At 43.9% G+C, this 23,774-nt stretch overlaps 1 protein-coding gene across 1 annotated transcript in view; it reads right to left on the bottom strand.

Annotated features, from left to right (window-relative positions):
• The window catches only part of MSN (moesin), a 68,499-nt gene extending 45,048 nt beyond the window's left edge, over positions 1-23,451 (bottom strand). Inside the window, exon 1 of the mRNA XM_045030384.1 lies at positions 23,323-23,451. Coding sequence (XP_044886319.1) covers positions 23,323-23,334 — 12 coding nt within the window. The 5' untranslated portion in view covers positions 23,335-23,451. The remainder of the gene's footprint in view (positions 1-23,322) is intronic.
• Positions 23,452-23,774: the final 323 nt, after the last annotated feature.

The raw sequence follows: 23,774 nt of genomic DNA, 5'->3' as shown, positions 1-23,774 counted from the left end.
TTAAAATTGTTATTTTTCTCTTTTTTTTTTGCCAACCACCAAAAGCTGAAATTGCGCATGTTAAATGCATGCAAGATGTGACAGACCTGTATTTCTACTTTGGTTCATTGTGATAGATGTGTATAAGCAGAGGGGCATGACAAGATAGGAGGGAGGAAACTCATTAAAATACCAAGAACTTGTATTAGCAAGAGTGGAGACATGCAAAGAGGCAAGTAGATTTAAGTATCCAAAACTTAAAATGTCTCCAGTATGACAGTCCATCTTTTGGTGCAATAATCTTATTCTGCATTTGCAATTATTAAGTGATACTCCAGATTGTTAACACATGAATGTCCAATTATCACAACTCCCTTCACCAATAGAGAATTGCATCTGTTTTCTCTACTTATTACCATCTAAACACAGGACTGAGCATGGACTTGAATTCTATTCCCATTCCTATCACCCTCTCACAAGTCATTTATGCTCTTAGCACTCCAGTACTTTCTCACACCTCCATCTGCAAGATGTGAATAGCACTTACCTCACAGATATGTTGCAAGATGCTCTGAAAAAACACAATATTCTATTACTGATAATTAAGTCTCACAGTGCAGCACCTTTGGAAGAACTCCCTTTAAGGGCTGCAGCTAACAAATGTTTACAAAGCAGATCACCCAGTCATCAGGCACCTTGAGAATGACGACTTGTATCAGGACTCCCAAAAAGAGTGTCTATCCTTCCACTAGCTGAAATCTTTGTTAGAAGAGCAACCTGGGATAGTCTCAAGTTTTCTGACCAAAAGTTAAAGGCAAAACATTATGTTCCAGCAGCGCTAACTTCCCAACCCAGGATCTTTATCCATGAAAGTTATTCACACCACATTGAGGGAACTGAGGCCATGGCTACACTTGCAAATTTGCAGCGCTGCAGCAGGGTGTGAAAATACACCCTCTCCAGCACTGCAAAGGGCCAGTGTGGTCAAAGCCCCAGCGCTGGGAGCGTGGCTCCCAGTGCTGTACGTTATTCCCCACAGGGAGGTGGAGTACGGACAGCGATGGGAGAGCTCTCTCCTAGCGCTGGCGCTTTGACTACACTTGCACTTCAAAGCGCTGCCGCGGCAGCACTTTGAAGTGCAAGTGTAGCCATAGCCTGAGCATTTAATCCCTTTTCACCAGCTCTTCACCTGCACCTACCAAATCCTGTAAAGGTTTACTTTACCTTTAGGATGTACACTCCACCCTCATGCAGATGAAAAGCAAAATACCTCTCTACAGACACTGCCATCTTGAGAGGCAAATAGGTCATTCCCTAACTGGACTCTCTATGGCTATCACGGCAGCACTACCACACCTAAGCTGGGCTTTCTTAAAACAGTTAAGAGGAAGCCAATGGACAATGCAAGTCTTGAGTTGTAGGCACTCGGCACCTATGACAACCAGACCCCTAGAATCTTGCTTAAGCTCAGCTGTGTGTTGTTGGGTAAGTCTTTCCTGCCACCATTAAAGCAAATTGGAATCTTACCTACTTCATTATATGTATATAATCAAAGTTTCTGGATTTTTGCAGTAGGCTACATGTGAAGAATATCTAAAGACAGTTTCTTCATGGAACAAGAATGCCTTACACGAGAGATAGTCACCCACACCACAGTCTGGCTAAGGCTTCAGGCTTTTCCACCATCCCAGTCCAATGAGGAGTCAAGAATGCTTGGAGTTCTGTTAAAGACCTTTTTAAAAACCAGGGGTGGGGGAGGAGGAAGAGGAAGCTTCCTTCCTTCATCCCACCCAATTAAAGACCAGTTTCCTTGTTTCAGTAACACTGTTCCCCCCCCCCCCCCATGGGTATGGATATAAAAAAAGTGTCAAAGCTATGGAAGTGTGGCTTTACGACAACCAAGCACGATCAGGGAACACCATTAAAAAAAAAAAAAAGGTTTACCTCAGCATTAATTAATTAGTTCTCAGCAAATAGAAGGTGAGTTTTAGAGATTTACAACTCTGGGGATATTACCTATTTGATTTATAACAGAATAATAAAATCCTTAGAAACTATGTTCCTTTCAGGAAGGAGGACAACATGTAGATTGTTGTGTCAGGGTTAAAGCATGGTCATTAGGTTTTAGCCACCAGCAGGGGGACTTGTTCCTTTCAACAGGTTACTAGCAAAATTCATCAGTTGAGGGTAACTGAATTTATTACATGTAGTTTGTCTGGATATTCCAATTCTGTGAGTTAAATGGCAAAAATTCCTTCCTAACCAACCAAGTGATACAGCATTAACCACTTCTCGCAGTCATCATCTGTGTTTCAACACAGTGGCCACTGGCTAGTCAGCCAGGAAGGACACAAGCAGTTCCCCACCCTCTTAAATGAGGAGGCGGGGAGGAAAAAAAAGGAACTGCAAAACTAAGAACACTAAACCAGAAAGAAAATATTATGGGTGGATCCCTCAGAGTAATAGTCAAGTCCAGATATTTATGGCGGCAGTTATTGCAAATGTTATTCACAGCCTTGGGTAGTAAGTCAATTCCTCTATTTTTGCCATTTCCTCTCTCATAAATAGAATCTTCATGCACACTCCCTTTGCTTTCCTGTGATAAAGCTGCTGTCTGAAGTTCCTGTGCCACTAGGGTTTGAAAATAAGCCCTTAAAAAAAATTGCTTTTCAGAACACGGACAGAGCAGCTACTTGGGTGACTTGCAGAGACCAACAAGCTTTGTGCCCCTTCTGGATTTTGACTGACAAACATCAGATTCTGGAAAGAGGACATTACATCTCCCCTCACCACATGTTCAACATCAGGCTCAGGAGAGCCAAATCCAGCTTGAGGTAGTTGCCATCATTTGTCCCCTTCCATATTTGTAACAAGAGACAACTGTCTGAAAACAGAACAGACTAGATCTTGAGTTGTGTGACAAACGTATGCTGGGAATATGCACACGTCTGTGTGCTTAGTATGGCCTTTGGACTTTTTAAAAAGTAAGAGCTGAAGTTTCAGGGCACAAGATTAGGGCCAGGGACGTGGCCTATGTGAAATCACATACAAGGCTTCCTGCCTCTTAGGAAAGGGCCAGTCAGGAAAGGACCTGGGAATGGGAAGGGGCTCTTTGTGCCTGTCAGATGGAAGCTTTGACAGGGCACAGGGGCTACCTATGAAACCCTGGAAGAAGGGCTGACACCCTGGACCAGCAGCTACACAAGATCCTGAGGGGCTGCACAAGTGTTTTGAATCTTTGTTTCTAAGGCCTTGGCTACACTGGCACTTTACAGCACTGCAACTTTCTCGCTCAGGGGTGTGAAAAAAACACCCCCCTGAGCGCAGCAAGTTACAGCGCTGCAAAGCGCCAGCGTAAACAGTGCCCCAGTGCTGGGAGCACGGCTCCCAGCGCTGTAAGCTAATCCCCTCGGGGAGGTGGAGTACCTGCAGCGCTGGGGGAGTACCTGCAGCTAATTCCAGCTTCATAAGTTAAAAAAAAAATCCAAAACTTGAAGAAATTTAGGGAAAAAAACAAACAACTTCTCTAGTTGCAAAATTCCAAAACTGCTTTTTATGAGAGAAAATACATGTGTACATAAAATGTACACTCTGAGGGTGGAGGGGAAGCACACCATCCCTTTCTATATAATTCTACAGCGTTTGTGTAAACCTTTTACAAAGTTGTCACCTAGTTAGATCTCTTGGTCAACAAACAGAGGTGGTCACTTCTGGCACATCAGTTGTATTTTATGATCTTCATAGGTCAACTTAACAGCTGAAGATCAACGCCTGGGTGGGGCACACCAAGTACTTGTGCAGTCTCCCAGTAGGCCCTAGAACTGTCCAGTAGCCAGATTTCTAGGAACTATGAACCCAGATGTACCTGCTGTGGGAGTGTGCCTGTCCAGTCTATGAGGCATATCTCCAGATTTGTCTGCAATGAGACCTAAAGTAAAGCTGTTGATCATTAAGTAGATTCTGAGAATCCCAGAATCTGCTTCATCTCCAGAGAAAGTTAAATCTTCTAACTTTGTTTCTTTTAGGGTCTCATATTCAGGAGAAGTGATTCATCAGTCCATTCAGGATGTTGCTCCATACAAGGCAGGATTTCACTGAAGCACCAGGAAGCATGGTGGGATATTTTTGTGGGATTTAAAAAAAAAAAAAAAAAGTTTCCCCACCTTCATTTGCCTCCCACCCCACCCAGGGCTGTCCCTAGCTATTCTTGGGCCCTATGCTGGCCCCAGGCCTCCATGGCATGGGGGAGTGGGGATGGCTTGGGGGATGGGGGGGACCACCCCCCAGCACTCGCCAGTGGCGTGGCTGGGGCTGGGCCACTGCACTTCACACTGCTGGAGAGTGCAGGCCCAGCCCTGCTGCATTCCTCAGGGTAGTGGGGGGTAGGGGTGGGACAGAGGCAGAGCAGGGGCTGGAGCAACACACAGCTGTGCAGGGCACCAGGAAATTTCCAAATTTCCTGGTCCCCTACACAGCCACGTACTTTGCATATGGGTAAGCACGGTCCTGACCCCACCCATTAACTTCAATTTGTATAATCCCACCCGAGTTATTTATGGTTTATTAAAAAAAGTGATTTGCAACACCAAACCTTACTTTTATATGTTAGTGCCTGCCTACATATTAGGAAGATTTTCAAGTGTTTGCACTGTTGTAACTACATTGAGATGGTCACACTGATGCAAACCTCCAATGTAGACAACTGAAGCAATGCAAGAATGAGACTTCACTGGTCAAGTACGCTAGTAAGTTACCAGAGTAAGCTGCATTGGTACAACACAACACCCACCAGTGTAACTACATCAAAATACATATGCTCCTAGTTACCTTCCAAAGTAAAGCTTTCCAGAGGGATTCTGGTTTCATTAAGCAAAACTACTTAACCTAGAGCATACTTCCCTAGAACATTGAAGATTGAGCCATATTCAGACCTCAGAGGTATTCATATGCCCCTTGAAACATACATGGCCCAGTTCTCAGAAGATGGCAAGATTTGGGCATTTTAAAGTAGCATCTGGATGCTCAGATCACTTAGATGCATAAAGCGCCAATTTATAAGGGCTTTTTCCACACACACACACGATTATAAAACTAGAATTGTAAAGAGGGATGTGAATATTGAAACAGTACTCCTGCTTCATACAATCCATTATCAGCTGTTATGACTTGAGCATTGTACAGAGTGCTGGCTTTGATGGGCAGCTCTCTGTCAAAAGCAAGTCAGATAGCTATAAAGCAAGCACTGAAAATACTTGACATTTACAGGGTTTGCAAGACTCTTAGCATCCCCACACTCCTGAGAATCAGAATGCAAGGACTTGGAGAAAGTCAAAATTTGGTAACATTTAAGAAACACTGAACTACAACCCATTTTTTGAAACAAGTTTGAAATAAATAGGCAGGGTTATTAGCTTTTGGTTAAGTAGTGGGTAGAAATGGGGTGGGGGGAGGAGAGAGACTGATTAGGTCATCCACTCCCTCTCCCTGCCAGTGCAGGGTTTCTCCCCACAGTAAATCTGCTAATGCTTTCCACTCAATCTCTTTAAAGAGAGAACAGGGGAAAGCTCATGCTAAATGCTAAAATAAATTTGTTAGTCTTTAAGGTGCCACAAGTACTCCTGTTCTTTTTGCGGATACAGACTAACACGGCTGCTACTCTGAAACCTGTCATTATTTAAAGAGAGATTCACTCCTCCCCCAGGAAATTCCCAGCCACAACTGCTGTAAACAATGGAGATCCCAATAAAGGGATCCACCTGCCAGTGGACACACTACAGCAATTTTAAATACTAGCCTATCAGTGCTACAGCTAAGTTTCAATGTCTAACAGAAAATTGGATATCTACTTCTCCCTAGCAGGTGGCTTAAACAGCTCTGTAGTGTAAGCTTAAAGGGGAAAAGAGAATACTTGCTCATATAAACACAGGGACAGGTACATTGGGAAGTGGTTGTATCACTTCAGTCACTGAATGTTAGAAGTCATTTATCCTGGTTCTGTAACTAATGTGGACTAAAAAAAAAAAAAATTATCTTCCTACCTTCCTCTGAACTGTGGTGAGAGCCTAATTTTGATCAAAGGCTCAGGGTTTATTTAAGATAATACAAAGTTTGCATGGCCTGGGAGGAGGGGGAGTGGAGCTATAAGTATCTCTACAATAAAATGTTGCTGTAATTTGAGAACTGCTCTAACATTTTTATAGAAGGTCTCAGAAGATACAAGTAGGCTAGAATTGAAGATAATTATGATGGAGAAGAGTTTTGAAGACTCAAAGCTACTTTTCCCCTTCAGGTCTGACTTGTCACCGTAGGCAAGAAAACCTCTGAGTTCCCTTCTGGAAGCATACAATCAGGCTACCACTCACTTCCCAAATGTCTTTCTACAGGCAACATGAACTACTTAGTGCCTTGAAGTACACACAATGGGGAATTCAAAGCAATAGTTCAAGTTTGTAATCCACAGGTCCACATGCTTAGTAATATATTTCAGAGGTTCTTCAGACCCACCCAAGAGCATTAGTGGGCATTGTTACCCCATGCTGAAAGAAGATTAGTCACCCAATGCCATCTTAGAGGAGGCAATGATCAGTGCATCTGGGTGAAGAGGTGCCAAGAACCACAGGGAAGTGTTGGAGGCACCTTTTAGATAGCAGGTAGATGTTCTCCCCACCACCACCTCCCTTTTAAAATGGGGTTATAAAAATTGACTCAAAGAGGAGCTTGTGCCACTTAAGAATTGTGGTGACTTTTCCCCACGCAGAAAGATACCACTAAAAGGGAAGGGTATCTTTGTATCTTTGCAAAGAGTTACAGCACAATACCCAGAAGATTGATGGTCACTATAAAAGTCCATTCTGGTAGTTAGAAGGAAGTCTCTCTCCCAAAGATGAGGGCTGAGACTGTGTTCCAAGACCCCTTGGGGGTGGGGGGAGAAGAGGAAAAACCTCTCTTCTTTCACAACCACCTATAACTTCTTAAAGTCAGTTGGGATGGGGCCCTGAAGGGAAATCCAAAACCAAAGCTAGTAGACAAACAATAAGAGGTGGGGGAAAGCACACAATGACCCATGCAGTTTGAAGTCTCATGTTCATTCATTGTATTTGAACAATGCAACTTCTAAAGGAACACAGATTACATTGAATCGGTTTAGACAGAACTCACAACAAGCACATGCTACAGTATCACACAGGCACTCTCCATCTTAAAAACAAAGTAACAGTTTCCACAGCCGAAAGGTCTGCATCACTTCCAAAACAGTACAGGCCTGTACTTCTCCAATCAAGAGCAATGCTGATCACTTATTTAGCATTATGTAAAGATTCCAAGTTTTTGCTATTAAAATGCCTTTCAGCCACCTAGGAAAGCAGATATGCTGGTCTATATTAACCCTCCAGACCAGGAATCAGGATTTCTGCACACCTAGAAGTTAGGGGCTCCTTGTCAATGGAAAGCATGGGGCTTTAGCCATGCAGTTGCACTAAAAGTCGCTGCTAAAGCCCTGTATTACTCTGGAAATGTAATCCAAAAGAGAAGTGGAAACATGTACAGATTTATCAGCTCAGTGTGAGCAGAGCTAGCGATTTAAAAAAAAAAAAAAACCACAAAACCTTTCTTTGAACATTAGCCTCTAACAGGTCTACCCTTGTCCCCCTTGTCACAAAGATGAGGCTTGCTAGACTTGCTTTAACCTGTGAGTTGAGCTAGAGTAACAAGGGCTGTGGGAGTTCAAGACTGAGGCCTGGCCTACTCCTAAAATTTAAATCCACCTAGCTACAATGCTGGGGAGGCCCCCCCACAGTGTCTGAAAAATTCACACCTATGCACTATAGTTAAATCCACAGACTACTCAACAGAAGACTCCACCTGTCAACCTAGCTACTGCTACTTAGGTGGCTGGATTACCTACAGTGATAGAAAAATCCCTTCCATCAATGTAGGAAGCATCTACTCTATGGCACGATAGGATATGTCTGCAATCCAAACACAGCTGCAGTTCTGGAGCTAAGAAAATGAATTGGATAGCAGAGGCAGCCTGCTCAGTATCTGGCTATTTCCAATGAAAGTTAATCTCTTAATTCATACCAACAAAAAAAGTTGAAATAAAACCAGACCTCACCATGCTAGATTAGCGGCAAACAGTGCTAGTCCTTTTTTTCCTTTTATTAAAAGTCCTAAAGGACTTCTATTGTTAAAAAAGTTACTCTATCCCTACGCCATGGATGATTTTCAAGCTCAACAGGGCCAAATCAAAAACCATTCCAACTGAAACACTGAAGAGACATCTTCAAGGCAATTCTCTGCTAAATGTTGACTCTCTCCAACCATTCTGGTACTAGACCCATTAGGGAAAGCTGGGCTAGCATTGCTATAAGCAGCCTCTTCAATCTCCCACACACATAGTCCTATCCTCATGCAGGTACCAAGCTCAGAACATTTCATCCAACAGTTGATATTCAGAAAGTTGCAAGTAACCGAAAGAGGGCGGTTGGAGAGAAATGCTTAGGCACCCTGAAGTATATTTCACTACAGTTTGTGACCACTACAGCAATAGCATTAAGTCTAAACCCATGTCCTAGTATCAGTTTTGGGGTATTGGGAGAAGGGGTTGCACGTGTGCACAGCACCAAGTTTACTTTAAAGGTCGCTGGCACAAGCTTCCTGCTTGGGAGAGTATGGCCACTTGAATATTTGTCATACCTTTCAGAAAAAGGAAATATTTCAGCTGGAATGAAGACCACCTTTCATACTTATTTTTAAGTACAGAAGCAAAATACAGCTCCTAAGAGAAGGAGTCAGAAACACTCTCCATTTGTAAGTCAAACCTACTTGCTGAGTGGGTTTTATGCTCATGACTAGTGAAGCTAGTTTCTAGATGTGCAATTAAATTTAAGAATTCCACACTGGAATGTTTAAGAAGTAACACAGAAAACAAATCAGCTTGTTTCACAGTAGGTGCAAGGAGACCACCAAAGAGCTGAGACCAGTAGCTACAGGTTGTCCCTGAACAAGCTGCACTGGTCCTTATTGACAGAAGCACCTATGCTCGGTTAACACCCACACAGAGCAAAATATAGTACTAATTCAGAAGGACACACACACACACACACACGGTAAAGCCAAATTAACCCACACAGGTAGGAGAGAGCTTGAAACATCGCAAGGATTGTGTATCAAATTTCCCCATCTTAGTGATTTAGCATTGGTCAGTTATTTGCCATATTAAAAGGTGAGTATCTCAACCATTTCCTGTGTAAAGATAAAGTTTTGGGGTCTGAGTAAAGAGTGGAGTTTGTTAGTATTTCACCTCATCTTTGGTTGATTATTCTACAATTTTGGGATAAACAGCATTTGGTCATTTGTCTAGTTATATTTTTATGTTATGCCAGAGGCACTTGTAGCTCAGGACAGGCACTTTAGCACATGTTATAGAGCTAAAGAAAAGAGGAACTTTTTCCTAAGAGGGTTATGAAAGCTCCTAAGCCAATCCTCCGTTTGGACTTGGGGGTATGCAAATTGATGCATCATTTCTGATGGGACTTGCTTGAGGATGTACTTGAGATAACACGTGACGTGCCAAAGGTTATTAGAGCTAAGCCATAAGAGACAGTTAGGTACAAGGCATTACAATCCTTCCCTCTCTCAGTATTAATTTTTCTACAGTTACTGCAGCTAAGTAATAGTGTAGTATGGTAGACACTCACACCATAGCAACTGGTACTACACCAAGTGATAACGCAGATAGATACCATGGAGACTCAGACACACCAACTCAAGAATTATCAACTGAAATATGGAACTTCCAGTTTTCTATGATCTTGAGCAGCTCACTTGAAAGTTAAAGCAATATGTTTTTAAAGAGGTTTTAAAGATGAAAAAACAATGTGCTGTCAGTTTTGGAAGGCATATGGGCCACATGACAGCATCAGCTTAAAAAAAAAGATACTTGTTTGTAAGTTTCCATACTTCTCAGAAAATAAGTTAAGGTTTTTCATGTTACTGATACCATCATAACTCTGATAAAAACGAACATATTACTCCCTGCTCATCAAGAGTTTGCCTGATGGCATTAACAGCAGCAAGATAAACCTAGAGTACTGAACTGTGGTCTTAGCAGGTAAGTTCACAGTTTGCAGTCAGCCTCCACGAGCAAGTCTGCACAACCTTCAAATCTTTAACATCTGAGACATCCATATTTGCAGGACTGCAGTATAATTCCTACCATTTTCCAGTTTTGATGGGATGCTGGTCCTTTGGAAACATCTCAAAGGCCAACACTTTATAACTTGATCAGCTTTGCTTGTTTTAGATTAATCAAATGAATATTCATCTTCTTTCTGTTCATGCACTGAGCCAGATTACTAGGAATGTAATTTTGTAAGTATTCACTGAATAGTTTATATAAAAAAAGTTTCACCCTGTTCAAACTTTTCACTGTAATTGATTTGTTGTGTATGAGTGGTCACTTAATGATACAATAAAAGCTTCTGCTCCCTGACTGGATGACAATTATCCTACAAACAGATCCATTTCATTGCTTTTGGTGAATATATTACAGAATTACTTTCAGCATTATTTTACCAGCCGTGTGAAGCTCATCAGGTGGGTCATGCGTCCTTCAGGAGAAAGCAAAGCTATTTGATTAAGCTATGTTCCAATTACAGGGTTGATACCAAAATCAAATTGTACATCATATCTTCAGAAGCCATAAGACTCGTAATGTGCAGAAATCTAGTCATTCCCTCTCCTCACCCAAAGCATTTTGGAAACAGGTTACATAATACCCCCTCACACACAAACACACACCCCTCAAACTTGCTGTTCCCTTAGCGCAGGGGTGCCCAGTCATAAGACCCAGACCCTGCATCAACACAATATACTAATGGCAGATTCCTTAGCCTTTTGTCATCATGTTTACATCATTTTAGTTTATATGTAGTGTTTGTTTACACAAGTGTAAACAACCCAATACATATGAAACAAGCTGAACTGAATATAAATCAATAAAGGTGACTTTAAAAATCTTAGATTCCACATATTTTAATGTTTGGCCCACACAAGGTTGTGCTTAGGTTTGTGTGACTCTCCTATGTAATAAGATTGGGCACCACTGCCTCAGGGCATGTCTACACTATGCAGCTTTTAGCACCAAGGTGGTGTCAACACAGCCTTGGTGCTAAAAGTCAGCATGTGTGAATGCTCCCTATCGGTATTTTGTCAGCAAAAATATTTCCAACCCCATGAGCAGTGGTAGCTTTGTTGGCAGGAGAGCCTTCACACTGCCACTTGCTTTGGCAAAACTTGTGTCTTTCGGGGTGGCGGGTGTGTTTTAAGTAGCCGTGAAAGACAAAAGTTTTGTCAACAGTTGCAGTGTAGACAAGCCCTTATTGAAAATCCATTCACATGTGCTGTAGTCAGATATGGCTCTTTGAAAGGGAAAGACCAGATTTAATGCCTGGTTTTCAAATCCTTACAAGTGCTACAGCAGACACTCTTTATAAAAACTGTAACAAGTGTGAAGGGAGTCCTTAAACTGCTGGCTAGCAAACTGAGCTTAATACAGTTTTTCTTTAAATGAACACCAGTCTGCACAGCCAGTGAGCCTTACTGTCTTTCAGTAGGTAACTTACTGTTGCCATCCAAACAGTTTTAGGAATCCAAACACTGCAGAATTCATCTATATCAAGTCAGTCCAGACTGACTTTTTAAATCTATTTTCTTGACAAACCTGGACTAAGCCTCTTTGGAGTACTGCAACATGGAGGGAATTAAGAACTAGTAAATAGAAGTGTTAGAATAGAAGAGTCACCAACTTTTTTTTTTTAAATCCATCAGAAACTTTAACAGCCAATGGTTGACTTGGTTATGCAAAAGGTCTGTGCTAGTTTATCCTACTTGGCTATCTTGCACCATCTTCACCCTCCACAATGGAGTGTAGTTAGCATGTAGAAAAACTATTGTATACCAAGGAGCAATTCCTTTCTTAATTCCCCCCCTCCCCCACACGATTATATTATGGGACACAGTCTAGACAATTTTTTCCTACACTTACTTGTTTCCCCCTTCCCCCTCAAAGAGCTGCAGATTTCAATAAAGTTGAACATTCCATTAATCTTGTCTTGATTACTGAAATATATCTGGTACCTTATCAATTGGTGTAATACCCATTTTGTTAAATGTATTCTTTAAAATAATCCTTAAGGATTTTGTAGTTAAACTGTTCATTCAGTAACCATATTTTTCATGTCAAGATTTAGGCATTTTAAATGCCCCATCATTGTATAATCATGAGCCCTCTGATAAAATTTACCATCAAAGTCTTAATTTTATCTCTACAAAGTACTGTCTTCCCCCATCTATCCTTTGGATTAACACTCAATCTGGACAGTGGCTTAAATTTTGTTTTCATGAGAGGTGTTCACCAGCAGCTCCATCTCCGCAAGAAGAGCTTAATGAGGGCTGTGCTAACTGGTTTATCAGATACAGTTTATCCATTTCCTTCAGAGACCACAGTCATAAAACCTATCTGTATATTGCACACAGGTTGAACAGTAGAAGGGTGCTTACATTATAGGACAGAGTAGTTTAAATTAAGAGCTCATGGATCTGCACTTTTCCTGAACCTGTAAGTAGAGAAAGCATCCTGAATACTGATTTAAGTTTAAAGGAAAACTGCTGGAACTTTCCAGAAGTGCATTCAAGTTTGTCTAGTTTCACTACAGCTTCTTCAAAAACACACACCCACCCCAGTATGAGATACAAGGATATTAAAGTAGAAGAATTTTCCTGTGGTGAAAGTATACCAGTCAAAATGCTGTACAAAGGACTGCAGGCTTTTACAATACCACCGACTTCTGCACCCAGAATGTAAGCTACAACAGGTAGAAAAAAAATCTGTCAAGATTTAGTAGAGAAAAGGGGGAGAGGAAAATACTTTATGAACTCTTGCAGCTTCCATTTTCCAGCCTGCTCCAGACAGACCTAAACACATACATATTTCCTAATGCATTTATTTAGATCATTTTAAAAGGCCAGATTCTGGAATTGCTCCAATTGCCGTGCCAAGTATTTTTTTTAATCTAAATTCTTGTCAGTGAATAATTATACTGCTATATTTCTGCTGGTCTACATGGGAAATTGACACGCCCTAGAACAGACAATAAAATTAAGGGGCCAAATTCATTCTTAGTGTAAACAAAAGTTACATCAGGGATGAGCTTAGCACAGCTTTTGATGTATTATGCCACATAAAACCATAAAGTTTTAAATAAACTACTACATCACTGATGAGACTACTCGCTGCTAGATTTTTTTCCTATATTGAATAATTTCCTCAAGTTAATGAGACCTTCCTAGCCAGAGGAAAGAAGGCAGTGATTCATAGTGGCAAAGCAAGAGGGAGGACAAGAGAGGTTGGGTTAGTGATTTTCAGAGAGTCAGACATGTCTCATAGCCTCAGGGAATAATCTAGTTTGTTTCTGGAGCAGAGTTAAGAGCTTTCATTAAAGTATGCATGGGATCTCCAGGAAATTCTGAATTGTTGCTTACTAAGGGGCTGCAACAGGCAAGGAGTCTGGGTCATTTACCAAATTTATAGTCCGGTCTGTATTTTGTGGGATTCACATGATACCACATTACTGAAGTTAAACCCAGGTCTCTTACCACACTGTACCTCTGTTCCAGTGATGCCAGTTTTGATGCCTTGTTTCTCCTCTTCCACCCTCCCAAACAGTCTTCATGCTTTCTTTCCCACAATTCCCTTCACTGATCTGCACAGCAACTAACCTCTCCATTCAAATTCCTCCTCTTAAGCTACTATTAATGGCTAGTGCAAGGGTGGGCAAACTTTTTGGCCTGAGGGCCACATCTGGGTATAGAAATTGTATGGTGGGCCATGAATGCTCATGAAATTGGGGGTTGAGTGTGGGCTCCAGCAGGGGGTGTGGGCTCTGGGGTGTTGCCAAAAATGAGGACTTCAGGGTTCAGGCGGGGGCTCTGGTTGGGGGTGCAAGCTCTGGGGTGGGGCTGGGGATGAGGGGTTGGGGTGCAGGAGGGTGCTTTGGGCTGGGACTGAGGGGTTCAGAGGGTGGGAGGGGATCAGGGGTGCAAGCTCTGGGCAGTGCTTACCTCAAGCAACTCCCAGAAGCAGCAGCAGCATGTCCCCCCTCCAGCTCTATGCAGAGACACGGCCAGGCGGCTCTGTGCACCTCAGCTCCCATTGGCTGAGGTTTCTGGCCAATGGGAGCTGCGGGGGCAGTGTGCAGAGCCCCCTGGCTGCCCCTACGTGTAGGGGTGAATGAGGGACATGCTGTCGCTTCCGAGAGCCACGTGGAGTGAGGCAAGCCCCTGGCCCCCCCTCCCTGGCTGGAGCAACAGAGCAGGGCAAGCCCCAGACCCTGCTCCCCAGCAGGAGCTCAAGGGCCAAATTAAGATGTCTGGCGGGCCAGATGCAGCCCCTGGGCCACAGTTTGCGCACCCCTGGACTAGTGAAAGAAGCAGCTGGATACTGCCAGACACTCCCACCCCCACAGTGTACACATTCAGGCCATGGCTACACTTACAAATTTGCAGCGCTGCAGCAGGGTGTGAAAACACACCCTCCCCAGCGCTGCAAATTGCGGCGCTGCAAAGCGCCAGTGTGGTCAAAGCCCCAGCGCTGGGAGTGTGGCTCCCAGCGCTGGGAGCGTGGCTCCCAGCGCTGTACGTTATTCCCCACAGGGAGGTGGAGTACGGACAGCGCTGGGAGAGCTCTCCCCCAGCGCTGGCGCTTTGACTACACTTTGCACTTCAAAGCGCTGCCGCCGCAGCACTTTGAAGTGCAAGTGTAGCCATAGCCTCATTCTACTTTCCCCTCCCTTCAGATGCTTGTCCTTCTCCAAAGTAGGCACCTCAGGACAGTGACTGTTTTCTTACAGATTTGTATGGCAACTAGCACACCTTTGGGTACTGCTGTAATTTAAGTCTGCAGATTCCTGTAGGAGTTTTCCCATTGTCCTCAAAAGATTAGTATTTAGTCAGCTTGTACCATCAAGTTTAAAAACCTAAACCAAGATGGACATTATGACACCCAAATTTGTGGGTAAGAGAGGTACCTATGTGAAGGTAGACTAAAAGTATCCAATGGCTGGGCAGTAAGACAGCAAATGTTGGATCTCCCCCACAATGTTACAGCTACATTGAGGGGGGAGGGGAGAGGGAGGTTTCAATGCTTAAGAACGTTGCTTAATTTCATAAAATTCACAACAGTTACAGCTGATTCTCCTCCTCTCCTCTAGAGCTATGGCTTTATCATCACCAAGCCTGCAAATGACCTATTTTCTACAAATATTTGGCAGTGGAACTGGAAGATATATTAAGCATTACAGCAAAAGAGAATCAGCATTAGCTATTGCAGTCAGAAGGATGGGTTTATACACCCAGACCATTCAGGAATGTCACAGTTGAAGTCGGTTTTCAATAAGGTTTAAGCCACGGAAGTGCTTTTGTGAAACAATTCACAATAAAAACCACCACAAGCATCAGACTTATGCTTCTAAAGCAGCCTGAAGTTTAAGATCACTGTAAAAATACAAGCCACTAATAAGGCATTTAGTGAATCTAATCCACAGGTCTTCTGTTGTTCTAACACATCCCTTAGGAAAAGTAAACCACTAAATTGGTATGAATTATTCCTGGGTGGGTTGGGTTTTTGGGGGCATGGCAACACTGCTACAGAGGCCCCCTGAAGAGTTTGGTGCACCACATTAAAAGCAAGCATGTGAATGAGATACTTCTTGGGAGGGAGGCACGGGGGGAGAGCCTGAGGTAACATACAGGGTATGTCTACACAGCAACTAGACATTTGTGGCTGGCCCATGCCAGTCAATTCTGGCTGTGGGGCTGTTCCACATCTGTGTAGACTTCTGGGCTCAGGCTTGAGCCCAGGCTCTAGGACCCTGTCAGGCAGGAGAGTCCCATAGCTTGGGCTTCAGCCCACGCCCGGAAGGATACATAGCAATGAAACAGCCCCACAGCCCAAACCCAAGTCAACTGGCACAGGCCAGCCAGGAATGTCTAGTTGCTGTGTAGACATACCCCCAGCATTGAGAGACTCTTAGAGCCCTTCTCCAAGGGGGCCTCATTGTAACCGTCAGGGTTATGATTAATCTCCAACAGCAGCTTTATTGTGCTAAAATCAGGGAGGCCCTTTGGCTGCACCGAGGAAGAAAAAGAAACGGCCTTATTTGGCTGACTTTGAGTGGTACCAAGCCAGGAAAGGGTCCAGGAGATGACGTGGTTGAGAGGAAGCCTTTAGTCATCAGTTTCCTTCAGAAACTGGAGTGGAGCCAGAAGGCACCTCTCAGACATCAAATCTCACACTGAAGAATGTCAGTCAGTTGAGAGCAGAGATGCTCAGATCCGAGCAGCTCATGATGAAAAAGCACCTTTAAAAATAAGTCACAACAGGCTAATAAGGAGTCCCTCCTTCAATTTACAAAGTTTTGGCTAACTAGCTGTACTTCCTGCTAGTTGCACAGGGCTCAGTGAGCTATGCAGAGCTGCACAGCAAGATTTTGCTTCACACCAAACATTATACATGAGACATCTGAAACAGAGAGCTTCCTCTTGAGGCAGCTGTGCCATTTCCTGTCAAAAAGGAGTCCATATTAAGGCATCTTAAGCAGGGATATTTCATTTTATTTTTTTTAAACAGAGACTATTCTTTACCTTCAGAGGGGATTAATCAGACACATATGAAGAGGCAACAGAGTCAGCATGACAGAGAAAGCACTTCAAACCCTGCTGCCCCAAAGGAGGAATTGCCTGCAATTCAGTTAGAAAAAAAATACTCTGGTGTTTGAGAGAGGTGCTGGATTAGCAATCCTGGGGAATTAAGTGTTCTGTTTCTCCACAGAATTATGATATGAATAGCAGCTGTGAAAGCACAGCCATGCTGCCTTTTTAAGTATGCTTCAACACTGATCTAGCCATTATGTTCTTAGAGAACCTAGAATAGTCTGTGGTAGCCAAGCTCCAGAAGTACACGGGGGGGGAGTTCAGGCTCTGGCTCGTCAGTTTTTTGCCACTTCTGTAGAGGCTAAGGGGATCAGTTACAGTGGTGATTTGCCAGGTGGACACTTGTCCAAGAGGTGAACAAAGACCATGAATGTCTTTCAAAAAATCAGATAGGATGAGTTTAGTGAACTTTTGGTCACTACCCAAAAGGGACAGGTCTGGAATTCTGCTTTTGCACGGAGGTTCTCTGCAGGACATGGCCAGCCAGATATGCTATCCAAAAGGGTTCCCTTTTCAGAAGGGAGAGTAAGGACAAAATGCTGGAAAGTTAGATGTGCAACAAAATGCAACTTTAATTGGTTTGGTCATTTTGGAGATTAAATTAGTTTGGGGTTTTTGTGGCAAATCTATTCAGCTTCAGGCTTTTGGGGATTTAGAAGGAAGCTCTTGTAGATTCTACTTCTCTCCTAATCCCCAACCCCACCAGAGGGGTCATAGGACTTTGTGTTAAAGATTATTTTTCCAAGTCATCTAATGGTACTAGGCTATCCCACTATTAAAAAGACATTGATAAGTAGTCCCCCCTTTTGTTAGTCTCAACCAAGAATTTGGTTGAATGACTGAATTCCCACTCCCCACTCACCAGCCACCATTCTAAATCAATGCTCAAGCACTCAGGCAGAGGCTGAAGTTGTAAGGGAAACTTGCCCTGTCACTGGCTTGTGTGTGGAAAAATGCACCAGAACTTAAACAAATCAATGTTATTTTACCTATCAATTGGATTTTGTAACCCCCTATGTATTATTTAAATGACAGTGTCCAAAAAATCCTAGTAAATACTGTTTCTAGTCCATTCAGCTCACCCCATTGTGCATAGGTACAACTGCACATTATATACAAGATGCAATACAGAACCCAAATATTCCTGCAGCACCAAGAAACCATGATAACTGCTGTTCCAAAGGGATTAACATTTCAGAGATTGCTGATCTGCAAAATAATCAGCCCTTTTGTCATTTGACCATTCAGCTTCCACTTTTGCCAATCACAAGTATTAAATGGTTTTTGGGTAATAAAGTTTCATTAATTGAGACATTTTAGTCAGAGTGTTTGATTTTATCCCCATTTAAAGATTCTAAAACAAAGCCAAATTTCTTAAGATATTTCCAGATAGTCAGTGTTAGTCATTTTGCTGGAAGAGGCGCAATGGGACAGGAAGGGAGAAGGGAATTTTCAGTGAAACAGTTATGTCTGCCACAGGAGTTTGTAATAAGGTAATAGGTGATAATTGGAGATATACCAATCTCCTAGAACTGGAAGGGACCTTGAAAGGTCATCAAGTCCAGCCCCCTGCCTTCACTAGCAGGACCAATTTTTGCCCCAGATCCCTAAGTGGCCTCCTCAAGGATTGAACTCTCAACCCTGGGTTTAGCAGGCCAATGCTCAAACCACTGAGCTATCCCTCCCTACTGTACCAAAACAAAATCAGTTATATATTGGTATGGTACCACACCAGAATGTTGTTTTAAATGTAGCCAGTCATAACCCAATACAATTTGAAGTAAAAAATAAAAATAAAAAAATAAATTTGAAATTGCCAGATGCCTCAGGCAACCTAATACATTTCTCTGAAAATGGAGTTCTATGGAGGCTCTCAATGCAGCCTTTTCATTTTAGGCCCTATCAGATAGACTGCAGAGCAGAGGGACAATAGTTATGCAAACTCAAGTTGCAATCAAGCTAGTGATTCAGGCAGCCATGCTAGATCAATGCTTAGACAGCACTCAAAGTTAGACAAGATTCCCAAATCATATAAGGAGCCTCAGAATGGAAACCCTTTTGTTCTGTATTAGTTAAGACAAGACATTTGGGATTCCTTGAATGTTCCTTGGCAACACATCAGGATTTGAACCCAGGTCTCCAGAGGTGAAAAGAATGTGTCTATTATAATTCACCAGGCATTTTATATGGTTGCCTCTCACTAGACCCCCAAAGTCAAGTCTTAGAGTAAATTCTGTAACTGTATAAAATAGTCAAGTACATGTGTAACACTGTAGTTACTGTATCATTAAGATTTGAACAGATTGTCAGAGCCAGATTGTTAGAGAAACTTGATCGGTATTGTTTGGAAAGGAGGCAGCAAGAGAAAACAAAGTATATACAATATTGGAGAATAGCAAGGGAAAAAGCCACAAGGATATTCAAGAGTGACAAAGTCAAGGGCCACCCATTTTAAACCAAAAAAAGGAACACAGGCCATTATAAGGACCTTAAGCAGCAGTTTTGCTATACTGGATTAGTGGCAATACAGAATAGTGAACCAAAGGCCACAAAGTTACTCTTCAGGGAAAAAAGGCTTAAACTGACAAATTAGTAAAGTGGTGAAAATGTTTTCCCCATTTTCTTTATTAAAAGCTTCCATATTTCTCCAATTAGATTTTCTTTGCATGTACATTTTGGGTTAGAGGGCACTAAGGGCTAATGCCCTAGAGACTCCATCTACCAGCCAGCAACATTTAAGTGCTGCTAACACAAAAAGCAGATGAGCACTAGCCCAGGCCTTGCTTATAAAATGATTGGGCCTGGTCTACAAGACCCACTGGTCTGTGAAAGGCCAGTTCTGGCTAATCCCATTTCCCTATGCTGTAAATGAGGTTGTAGAGTGATTAAGAACTGAGCTGTTAAAACTTGCTGCTCATCATCACTAGGTCTTAAAGTTTTACAGAGCAAGATAGAATCACAAACATCCAAAGGTAAATGAATAGTTCGTGTGGGACTGACGCTTATGTTTATCACACTGGACCTGGTAATCCACTCAAAGTAAATCAGTGCTAGTTTATTTTTTTCCATTTACAAGTTAAGGTCAATGACAGTAAATTTAACTCCTTATGTCTCCATTTAGTAGAAACATGAGAAAAATACTAGCTCTATGAAGCAACACTTACCCCACAGGCAAGCTAATTTTTTTATTATTTTTTTTTAAATAGCTACAAGTTATGAAATGAGGTTTTGAACCAGCTTTGGCAGTGACAGCTCACTCACCTCAATTAGATTCTGGAACACAGTGTAGTGTTCAGCTCTACCAAGCATGAAATGGTTAGAGTGACAGACAGAAGCACTAGCCAGTCACAGTGAGACCAGTTCCCACTCTTTGCCAATAAGCAAGGCTCTAATGACAAAGGGGGAGAGACTTCAGTGCTTAGTATGACTTGGGAAAGCCTTTGAACAGTCAACCATCTCCTCTAACATGTGGGAACAAAACAAAAAAGTATATAGCCTACTCTTTCATGTAATCCTTAACTGCTTACACTGTACACATCACACAGATCTTTCAGAACAAGGAACAATGGTGAGCCAGAAGCAACACCCGTTTAGGATAGCTCTCTAAATTCATCTGTGAGGCCAGATGCAGTCCCCCCCCCTCCCCCCCCAGTCTGGCAGGATTAGCAGGCATTTTCACAATGGACTTTCTACATATCCTGTATAAACACCAGTGTGCCAGCTGCCACCCCAGAAAAAAAAATATCTTCTTGGGACCAGCCCTTGGGAGTCATTTCCCATCCTTGATCACAAATGTGCTGACTGCTTGACAAAGAGAACCCATGTACATCTCAAAGGTCACAGGTAGCACTAGTTCAAGGGTTAACAGAGTGGAGTTTTCCTTCCTATTAATAGTGCACCAAAGTTTAATGCCACTTGGCCAATTCTGAAAAGTGATGGAATGGCTGAAGGAAGGTGATTTCTATCTAGCTCTGTTAAATTTTAGCCTGGCTGGTAGATGCTTTAAAAAAAAAACTGCAACAGTTTTTGATGCTTAGATCAAACAGTGACCATAGCAGCCCATTTTCTGAGAGTCTGGTGAAATTCTATCAATTTTTTCTTGCCCAACCAGAAGTGTTCACTGAAACATTTGCTCCAACTGGCTCCTCCACGATTTATTTTTGTGATGGAATTCATACTACATCTATGTCTAATTATTAGGCGGTTTCACTCATGTTTGACCTTGATTTGAAGGAAGAAAGTAACTCATCTTTTACTCTTTGAATTTCAGCCATTGTGTTTTTTTTAAAGTTTTAAGAAGGATGACTACTAGTAGTGTGCTACTTTCACCTAGAGAAATAGTTATAGTTTTGCCTACATTTCCTGTAAGTCACAGTTTGAAAATGTTTGAACTATAATTTATCTGCAGTACAGGCTGAAGTGTCATTTTATTTTAGGTCTGCAATTATAACAGACAGGCCAGGAAACAGGAGGGAAGCTGGCTACTTGTATTGCCTCATTTCAATGAGCCCACAGTTCTGCACTTTGGTAGCTAGGTGCACATTTAAACAACCAGCTTCTAAATCTGCTTCAGCATCTGAAGTTACAACATACAGCAGATATAAAGTACTACAATGAAGTGCTTGGATTTTCATATCTGCATCTATTTGAATTGCTCTGAAAATAGAACCAAGCCCCTGGGCAAAGAGGGGAAAGCACCAGATTGAACACCGTGAACTGAGTCTAGGGTGTGTATGTGATTCTGAAATTGCAACAGGCACTTTATTACAACATGGCACATAAATCTGGATACAGCTTGTTTGCATGGTAACCCTATCCATCAATAACTCCTGCAGTATGATAGAAGTACTTCAACCCAAATCACATTATCTTCAAAAGTTCAGGGTAGTTTCATTAGATATAGATACTTGCATGTTTTTTTATGTTTAAAAAGGGCTGTTAGTCTACAAACTACATTTTTTAAAAACAGGACAATCTTCAGACCTGCAAGTTTGACCCTTCTATTTTCCATTATTGGAAAATAAGTACCAGTTCTGAGTCCAAGCAAGAGAAATTGAAAATGGAAAAAACTCATCCTTCTTATTCATCATTAAACTCCTACTACAAAAAGAAAGAGTCAAGTATGGACTTGACAAAACTTTCTCAAGCACTCAGTTCTCCCTAGCCAAGAAATACTTTTGAATCAAGTTGGGACAAGGCTCCTTAGCAACTCAGTCAAACAGAGACTTTAATTATGAGTTATAAAGACACCAACCTCTATGTTCTTTGTGGCTGCGATGTAGCCATACTGGGAGTTATGAGATTACATTCTATATACATTTTTAACTCTATACTTGGACTTTAAAGAGGTCAGTAAATTTGTATTCAGGAAATACACTCCTAAGAAGATCCCTGAACTACAGAAAGGCTTCAAGTATCAGGGAGTAGCCGTGTTACTTATAGAAAGGCTTGTAAACTTGTGTAGACTGAATAAGGCCCTGTCAATAGGGGAGGCAGATAGAAAGAAAAGTCTGATTCAAAAAGAATGAATGCTTGTGGGTAGTTTCAGGATGAGAATTGCACAACTGTGCAATTAGTCAGTCAGCCACCTCCACCAAGGGCAGCCAGAAGCAAGTCTCAGTGCTGATTTCCACCACACACACACCCATCACCCATCACCCATTGACAGTCATCTCACAGTTAGCAGCTCACCCAATGGAAGCTGGGCCAACACAGCCCAGCTCTGCTGAAGATTCACTCCTCCCTCATTTACAGGGGCAGAAACTCTTACCACCACCCCCGCCCCCGCTGTTCTGGGAAGTCTGACTGGTATGATAAGAACTCGGGGGGGGAGGGGGTTATTTACTCCACCTCCAATTAACACTCTTTGGAGGGCAGGGTTAGTTTGCAAATGAACCCACCCAGCAGGAATCGCACATGCTCCACCATGGCTGCCCACAGCCCTACCCACGTTTCAGCTCCTGTCCACGCCTCAGAGGAGCCCCTCCCGCCCATGAATGTGATCATTCACGGGAGACTCAGAAGCTCGGCCCGGCCCCTGTTCCGCTAAGTAGCCAGCCACGAGCGCGCCCCTGGATGGATCCCGGGGCCGGGCAGCTGCCACGCCGGGTACAGGGTTTCGGCCACAGCTGTCGCCCCCGCCCCCACCCCACGCAGCGGCTGGGGACAGTGCATCGGGCCCAGGGACCCCCCCCCCGAAGTTCGTGTTGCTTGTTTTAAAACACGGGCCGTCCCCCCCCCCGGCTCCGCACACCAGCTACCGGCCACCGGTGGTGAAATCCCCGCCGCGAGAAGGGAAACGCCGAGCTGAACCCGGCCGGCGCCCCCCCCGGCTCAGCCCTGCCCTGCCCACCCCAGCCCGAGACGGGGGCTCAGTCCCCGCTGCCCCGCCCCGCCCGAGCAGCGCCCCCAGCCCTCGCCCCGGGCGCCCGCTGGCACCGCACGGCACGGCGGGGCGGGGAAGGGCTGCGCAGGGAGCGGCCCGCAGGGGCAGAGCGGAGACAGCCGCTCCCGTTCGCCGCCCCCAGCAGCAGCAGCTGCTGCGAGCCCCCTCCCCAGCCCGGGGGCACCCACCGTCTTCGGCATCTTCGCGGCAGCGGGCTGGGCTCGGCGCTCTCGGCTCCTCCGCTCCGGCTGCTGCGGGCTCCGCGCTTCCTGCTAACGGGACTCGTCTGCCTCTCCCGCGACGGCGCAAACCCCACCCCGGAGCTGCGGCCCCGCCGCCCGCCTTTATTCTGGGCTGGAGCTGCCGAGCCCCCGCCCCTGGCTGCCTCCCCCGGCTGGCGCTGCCTGCGCTCCGCGCCCGGCCCGGCCAGGCAGCCAGCGCCCGACCCCCGCTCCGGGCGCATGGTCCTGGCGGGCCGGGGTCCGAGCACCCCGCAAGTCATTGTGTCCCCTGACCCTCCCCCATCGCCTCAGCTGCCGCCTGCGCCCCAAAGCCCTCCATGAGCCGCTGTCTGAGCCCCGTCTCCTCGCCCCCCAAACCCCGCCCGATTTCCCCTGCCCCCAATTCCCCTCTGCCCCCA

Source organism: Mauremys mutica, chromosome 9 (assembly GCF_020497125.1).
Source record: "Mauremys mutica isolate MM-2020 ecotype Southern chromosome 9, ASM2049712v1, whole genome shotgun sequence".
NCBI classification, from domain to species: Eukaryota; Metazoa; Chordata; order Testudines; family Geoemydidae; genus Mauremys; species Mauremys mutica.
This window is presented reverse-complemented; position numbering and strand designations above follow the sequence as displayed.